The sequence below is a fragment of the Eretmochelys imbricata genome, chromosome 6, assembly GCF_965152235.1.
Source record: "Eretmochelys imbricata isolate rEreImb1 chromosome 6, rEreImb1.hap1, whole genome shotgun sequence".
Taxonomy (NCBI): domain Eukaryota; kingdom Metazoa; phylum Chordata; order Testudines; family Cheloniidae; genus Eretmochelys; species Eretmochelys imbricata.
Window position 1 is genome coordinate 1,584,033 of NC_135577.1, and position 8,379 is coordinate 1,592,411.

Here is an 8,379-nt window from a genome sequence, read left to right on the forward strand (position 1 = left end):
GTATAGCCCAGTAAATCTTCGCAAAGGATTCTTCTGAAAAGTAAAACCCAGACTAAGCATCTCTCACCTGCTAGGTGTAGACACCCGGCAGTTTCCTCCCCACTTGTGAGTGTGAGGTTTGCCTCCACCCCTTATTAGTTTGATCGGTCCGTGTGCTGCTTGTATGGAAATGGAGCTGAACACATCATCCTTTCTTTAGGAGAGACCTATTTAACAACTCCCTTGACAAACCTGATTTGAACTCCTTTTAGTGACCATTCCAGCGTATGTCCATAACCCTTAATACCCCTTGCATATGTACATCATACAAGGATATGAATGATCAGCAATATATAAGTTTTCAAATCATAGAATATCCGGGTTGGAAGGGACCTCAGGAGGTCATCTAGTCCAACCCCCTGCTCAAAGCAGGACCAATCCCCAATTTTTGCCCCATATCCCTAAATGTCCCCCTCAAGGATTGAACTCACAACCCTGGGTTTAGCAGGCCAACGCTCAAAACACTGAGCTATCCCTCCCCCCTCACAAGGAGCATTTTGCACAGAGATTGTTACAATAGAGTATAGGGTGTGAATACTAGGGTCTAGTGTCACAGGTGACATGGTCTATCTGCACCAAGGGTTAGAAAGGGCTGGTGTGGGATGGGGACCCAGTCTAGGAGGGGGTCACAGAGTCAGCCACAGAAGCACAGCTAGGAGAAGGACCCTGGGGATTGTAGGAGGAGAACTGGCACTGTTTGGAGTGACAGTGGTAGATGGTTGGGGGCTGATCAGAGTGAAGTTCACCTCCGCAAAAGTCACACCAGGCATGTTCTTCTTGATCCACTCATTGTGGGCGTTGGGGCGGTTGTAGACTCCAGGATAACCAGGGGCAACACTGACTACCCCATTCAATTTTATCACCATTACCCAGCTCACAATCCCAGCAAGGTACCAGGTCCCGCCTTCTTCACAAACCAGGGGTCCCCCAGAGTCACCCTAGAGAGAGGGAAAGAAATAGGGTTGGAAAGAGTCCAGTCTGCATCGTCCACAAGGGCAGTGCTGGATCCTCCATCTCTCGATGGCTTCACATTCCCACTGGCTGCCTTTCTGGGAGATGCTTTATCCAGACATATGTCTCTGCGCACAGTAAAGGGGTAACCAGGTGCAATTGTTGGCTGGGTTATACATTAGGTCAGATTGAATGGGCTGATGGACCCTGATGACTTTATACTCTACGGACGCATCCTCAAGGCAAGAGGCGTCTTGTCTAAACACTGGGGAATGAACTCAGGGTTCAGCCCTTCCATCCAAGCCCACTGTTCGGTGGGTGCCCCCGACACACAACACCAAACAGGGGCAATGGACCAGGAAGAACAGGGCCCAGCACAAAGGGGGCCCTGATCTTTCTTGGGGTCTGGGTATTGCCCAGCAGAAAGGGGGAGGTCTTCCAATCTCAGTCAGAGAATCTCACCCAAGCAAACCCTTTATAGGCTCCCAGGTACTCAGCACAAATCATGTCATCTTTGATAGGGTTGTAACCTGAAGGCTCTCGTAATCCTTCTCGGTAGCGATCGTTGCAAATCGTGGAGTCTACGGTGAGCACCTCCAGCTCCTGCAGGGTCTCCGGTGGCGTATAAACTGCTGGAATAAAAGGCCCGAGAGCAGGGTGACTCATATGGCACATAATAAGCTGTCACATTAAGGATCTAGAAGAAGTTTCCAGCTCTGGAATGGGAGTGGGGTCTAGTAGGCTAGAGTGGGAGCATAGGAGCCAAAACTCTTGGGTTCTCTCCCCAGCTCTGGGAGGGGAGTGGGGTCTAGTGGATTAGAGTGGATAGGGGGCAGGTGGCTAGTTTCACACGTTCTAAGGGCAACAACCCAGATATATAAAGGTATTTTAGGTGCTGCTCTGATTAGCTTTGCAGCCCCAAACCTGATTTAGAAGCCTAAGTTTAATTATAACCACTTGGGGGAAGATAGTCATAGGGATTCAGGCACTTATTGACACAGGAAGGAATCTAGTGGGATTTTGAAAATCTCCAAGGCACCTACAAAAGATGGTGCTTTGGAACCTAAGTCTAACAGAGCGCCAATGGGAGTTAGGCGCCTAACCTGCACAGCTACATTTGAATACCCTGTTCGGAGACCGTCTGCACCTTTAAGTGCCGAAAATGCAGGCCGGTAGGGTGCATTTGAAAATGCTGAGCCTTGTCTACACACAGTTTGCCCTGGTTTGGTTCAATGGGTTTAAATTTCTGAGCAGAGGCTCCTGATTTCCAGGTCAGGCCTAAACACAAGGCCATGAAGATGTAACTAGGTGTGTGACTAGATAGTGCTGGGTGCCAGCTGCCGGCCACCTCTGACACGGCTTCCTGCTGGTCTAGAACCGGCATCGGCAAATACACAGGTGCCAACTACCCCAAGAGGAGTGGTTTGAAACCCAGATTAGGACTCAGACACACCAAAACACGAACATCTCTTCTTTGTGCTAGGAATTGAATCCCCCATCCATCAAATGATCATATTTATTTTTAAGAATGTTTTTACGTTCATCAATTTAAATGTTCAGTTTTGCAAAATTATGGGTTTTAAGCATTTTTGAATTTTTATTGGCTTAAATTTTCCCAGTTGTGGACGTTTATGGGAGGGGCTAGGCAATAACTATTTAATGACAATGGAGGTTGAGATTCAAAGAATCAAAGCTTTATAACCATGAAAACGCAAATTGTCAATATCCCATGTCAAAAAATGGAAAGTAAATATCCTTAAATCAAACTCTGAGTTCTCAAGCAGCATTTCTCATCTTTTGCCTATATGTAAATTTTGATTATTTCCAATCAAAATACATTTTTGTCGGTCTGTGTGTGTACGGTGAAATCAACATTGACTGACAACAATCCAATCCTTCCAGGGCTGTGTATAATGGTACCTGTATAAATGTGCGGCTGTTAAACTGTGCAACCATATAATAGTTCAATTGTACAACCATACCTGTATAACTATATAACTGTGTCACAGTACAACTGTGGCTGTTTAACCATGAGAACAGCCATATGGGGTCAGACCAAACGTCCATCTAGCCCAGTATCCTGTCTTCCCACAGTGTTTGGTGCCATTCAGAGGGAATGAACACAACAGGGCAATTTATGGAGTGATCCATCCTGTCATCCAGACCCAGTTTCTGGCAGTCACAGGTTTAGGGACACCCAGAGCATGGAGTTGTGTCTCTGACCATCTTGGCTAAAAGCCATTGATGGACCTGTCCTCCATGAACTTATCAAGTTTCAGAGTAACAGCCGTGTTAGTCTGTATTCGCAAAAAGAAAAGGAGTACTTGTGGCACCTTAGAGACTAACCAATTTATTTGAGCATGAGCTTTCATGAGCTACAGCTCACTTCATCGGATGCGTACTGTGGAAAGTATAGAAGATCTTTTTATACACACAAAGCATGAAAAAATGGGTGTTTACCACTACAAAAGGTTTTCTCTCCCCCCACCCCACTCTCCTGCTGGTAATAGCTTATTTGTTAATAGCTGGATTTGTGCTGGAAATGGCCCAACTTGATGATCATACACATTGTAGGAGAGTGATCACTTTAGATAAGCTATTACCAGCAGGAGAGTGGGGTGGGGGGAGAGAAAACCTTTTGTAGTGGTAAACACCCATTTTTTCATGCTTTGTGTGTATAAAAAGATCTTCTATACTTTCCACAATATGCATCCGACGAAGTGAGCTGTAGCTCATGAAAGCTCATGCTCAAATAAATTGGTTAGTCTCTAAGGTGCCACAAGTCCTCCTTTTCTTTTTATGAACTTATCAAGTTCTTTTTGGAACCCAATATGCTTTCGACCTTCACAACATCCTCTGGCACCGAGTTCCACAGGTTAGCTGTGCGTTGTGTGAAAAAGTATTTTCTTTTGTTTAAGACTTCTGCCTATCAATTTCATTGGGTCAGCCCTAGTTCTTGTGTTACACGAAGGAGTAAACAACACTTCCCTATTCACCTTCTCCACACCAGTCATGATTTTATAGACCTCTGTCACAACCTCATCTGATCCCTGTAATTGTGTGAATGTACAACCATACAACTGTGGCTATAAAACCATATAACTGTAATAGTAGCTGTATAACCGTGCGACCGTGTAACTCTTAGGCCATCTGTGTATATATGAGGCTGCTATCACCCAGCCTGTGACCTTCATCCAGTGCTGGCCTTTCCCCTGCCCTTCCCCTCTCTAGCAGCTACGAGTCTGCCTCACCTTGTGGGAGAGTGTTCCCCCAACCAGTCACCCAGCAGGGTTTCCCAGAGGGCACACGGACGGAGGCGTCAAGCAGGCACACGGGGCTGATGGAGGCCGTGAACGCAATCGGCTTCTCCAGCTCCACCAGGGCGATGTCGGCAAGGAAACTGTTACTGTTGTAATTGGGATGGGGGATGATCCGCTTCACCGATGAGAACGACTCGGCTGGGGTCTCACTGACAATCCGTTTTTCACCCAGCTGCACCCGATATGCTGAAATGGCTACGGACCTGGATACAAGAAAATCTGATTGGGGAAGAACTACACAGCAATGCCACACAGGCATGGCTTGTGCAGCGCTCAGATGAAGCTAGCTCTGGGGCAGAGTTGCTGGAGAACAGCCACACATAACACCTCATGGGGGATGGCTTCCTAAAGCAGACGTGCAGCCATCCCTGAGGTGGAGCAGCGGGGGAACACTGCACAACAGGAAGCCAGTAGAGAGGGAGTCCTTCCAGAGCAGCCGCGGTCACTGTCTCTGCCCTGCCTGGGGTACTCACAGATTGAAGCAATGAGCTGCTGACACCACCCAGCTCTCAGAGACGAGCGAGCCGCCGCAGATGTGGAAGCCGTTTTGCTGCACGCTGACCTGCCAGGGCCAGGCCCCATCCTTGGCATCTTGACCATTGAAGATGCGCCCTGAGACCGACTGCTTGCCACAGCCTGGGAAGAAAACAGGGAACCTGCATTATCCCCAGGCAAGGGAGCTAAAGTGGGGAGGGATAATGCACTTCAACCCTCAGACCCCACAGCAGATAATACTGGCATTTTGCTTTGGGCACTTTTCCTGCTCGATTCCAACTCCCACAAGCCCTGTGATATTTTTTGAGGTGACCCACAGTGTCTGGGTTGCACCACCCCGTGCTCCCAGCAGGAGGGAGCCCTACCTGTGTCCACCAGGAAAAACTCTCCCAGCCGCCAGCTGCTTGAATTCCTGGCGTGTCGCGAGTCCTGCTCTATCCCTCTGCAGGCAGCAATTTACACACCCAACACTGTTACACGCCAGTGCCCTGTCCCCTGTCTTCGGCACACCTGCCATGCACATGGATCCACTGCCTCTGTAGAAACAGCGCTCCCCAATTCACTGCTTTCACCTTAGTTCTACCTTCTCCTTAGCACCTGGCATGTAGACGATGTGACAGAATATACCCATATCCACTATTGTAATAATCTTTGCACAGAGTTTTCCTGGTGAAGTATAGTTTGAAAACTCATAATTTGCTGGTCATTAATGTCCTGGTAAAAGACATGCGGCCACATTGCACGTGAAGTTATCAGATTCCCCTGTATGACATTACTCATACATATTCCAAGTCTGGGGACTGGCCGAACCAGCTCCTCAGAGACAAAGGGCAAGCTGACCCCTCAGCCGGGTGTCAGCAACAGCAATGGGCCATTGCCTGCTCAATGGCCATTCTTTGGCAGGAAAAGGGGCAGGGGTGAAAAATCTTCATCTTAGCAGAGAAAGAGTCTGGAGTTCCCATCCACACAGGCTGCCTCTTGCCCTGCTTCCCACTGGAATTGCTTCTCAAAAAAAAGGGACAGGACCATAAAAAGAAGGGGGCAGACACCTCCTGCTCGAACCCACTAACCCCTCCCAGAGCCAGGGAGAGAACCCAGGAGTCCTGGCTCCCAGTCTGCCCCCTGCTGGGCTCAGGTTGCCAGCTCCCTGCAGCCTCTCTCTGATTGGCTGCTTCCCCAACAGCCTCTCTAGGCAGCTTGGAGGATTCACCTCTACTGCTCATCCATGGGGTGGGCTGGGGTAGGACTGTGAGGTCTTCAGCAGGGCCTCCGGGCTTGGTACACCCGGTCACAGCATAGTATTCCCTTAAAGGAATAACAGACTTAATATGGTTGCACTTTCCAGGAGAGAGCTGGGCAGCACAGAACGTACATTTCTGGGGGAAATCTGGGGCTGGGGATATGTCGGGGTCACCCTATGGGACTCTTTAAGGCTGGTAATAGCCAGGGTGTGGCTGGGCGGCTGGAGCACACACACAGACAGAGCTGGGAGCAAACTGCAGGTTGGAGGCTGTTTGTGAGCAGTCCAGACTGGAGGCTACAGCGGCAAGGCGTCCCCAGGTTACGGGGCAAGGGTGACACAGCTACTCATTAGTCTGGACTGTGCCCTGGGTATGGTCACGGACATGCCTACAATAAAACCAAAGTGAAGTTGTTTTAACCGGGGGTGAGGGAGAGATTCAAAATAAAGCCAAGGAACATGAGGTTACAGATAGAAGAAAAACAAAACACAGTCTACGGCCTGTACCTGTTAGCAAGATACTGTCCTGTCTGATAGGGTGTTACTCACTAGATGGTGAGTTCTTCCAGCCCTTGTCCAGCCCATAAAGCTGGAATCTATCATTCCTGAGACCTCACCCCCCACTCTCTGCAGGTTCATTTGTCTTTGTGAACCTCCAGCCTGCGTCTCGTCCAGACAGTAAACAGAGGCTGTCTCTACGGACATCCAGTTTTCAGACGCCCCATCAGCTTTGGAACACCACAGGCTACTTCACTTAGTTCTAAACTCGTTCCCCACACAAACGTCTCACAATAATTTGACAATCAGCTGAGCCTCAGAGACCCCACGAGTCCCCTTCAGTGCGCCTGGTTGGACATAGATATAATGTCCCTGCCAGCACGTGGCTGGGTGAGTTTGGGCATGTCTATGTTGCAAGCGCTTAGGGAGTGAAGGAAGAGCAGGCAGGGCTCAGAGTATTGGGAGTTGAGGCTTCCACGGAGGTTAGGTTAAAGATATAATGGGACTGGGGACAAGGTCATTTAGATATAAAAGTGTTATTTACATAGGCCAATTACATAAATTAACAGAAGCCATCTCGGTAAAACTTTAACTCATCCTGTCTTCATTCTGCCACTAGGTCGGAAAGAAAGAAAGAAAGAAAGAAAGAAAGAAAGAAAGAAAGAAAGAAAGAAAGAAAGAAAGAAATCAAATGAAAACTAGAGAATGACCTTAACTTCCATGATAAACTTCGTTGTAACCCCAATGATAACCTTCACCCAATGATACCCTTAACTCTAACCCAATGATAACCTTAACCACAAGATAACCTTAACCCTTGTCCCTAATCCCAATGATACCACCTTGTTCCCCTGCCCTAACACACGAGACCCCACTCCATTTGCAAGTCACGCTAGGACCCAGGAGTCCTGGCTCTCAACCTAATTCTCATTCCAAATCACCAGGGCAGATAAGTCTCACATTTTGCTGTGGGTGTCTTACCTGTCTGATTCTGACTCACTGGAGCACCTAAGGAGCAAACAAAGAGAAAAGAAAGCTATTACTGTGTGTCTGTGAGGGAGGGGGGGTTATACAGTCATTCCTGTTGTCTGACACAATGTGTCTTTAGGAATGGGTGCCAATAGCTTCACCCACAGTTCTCAGGCTCCACCTACTCTCCTGAACCATCCCTGCTATCCACAGCAACAGCTAAAAGTCTTAGTAGTGTCGCTATTCAACTCACCATCTGTAGGTTCCAGAGTTAACAATCCCCACTGATCTGAAAGGGGTGGATCAGGAGTGAATACCGAAATAGGGGCTAGATGGGGAGGGGTATCTATGAAGTGTGAAGATGTTGGATCCTCCTGTTATTTACTAGCCCAATTCCCTTCCCCCCAAGCCAGTATCTCTCTCCTCTCCCCATGGGAGGTAGGCCCCCGTCTCCCAACTCCATTCCACCCCACACTCACCCTGCACCAGGCTCGTCGCCAGCAGTGCTATGGCCAGGAGGGAGCAGAGATGCTCCATGATCCATCCTCGCCTGGTTCTGCCTTGGCCAAACTCAGCTGGCTACATCGCTCCAACCAAAGCCTGGCTGGAGAATGAATGTGCCGGGGCAGGTTTTTATAGACACGGTTCCTGCCTCCGCCCTCCCCAGATCAAGATCAAGAGATAACAGATGTGACCCATCCCCTCATGAACCACTCAAGGAAACAAGTGCTGCTAAATTCTGCACGCGAACAGGGCGCGACCGTTCTCAGTCTGCTCTACCTGGAATTGCCCCGTTAACGAGCATCCTGGAAAACCAACAAAAATGTCCAACAGCCAAGGTTTATGGTGGGGAGGCCCACTGTAATT

General features: G+C 48.7%; 1 protein-coding gene across 1 annotated transcript; it reads right to left on the minus strand.

The window, feature by feature from the left end:
* Nucleotides 1-665: 665 nt before the first annotated feature.
* LOC144265871 (serine protease 27-like) lies at nucleotides 666-8,049 on the minus strand. Its single transcript, XM_077818920.1, has 6 exons — nucleotides 7,992-8,049; nucleotides 7,525-7,551; nucleotides 4,784-4,946; nucleotides 4,242-4,513; nucleotides 1,453-1,622; nucleotides 666-977 (listed from the first exon to the last, which is right to left on the minus strand). Exons 1-6 carry the CDS (start codon nucleotides 8,047-8,049, stop codon nucleotides 666-668), a joined length of 1,002 nt encoding a protein of 333 aa, XP_077675046.1.
* Nucleotides 8,050-8,379: the final 330 nt, after the last annotated feature.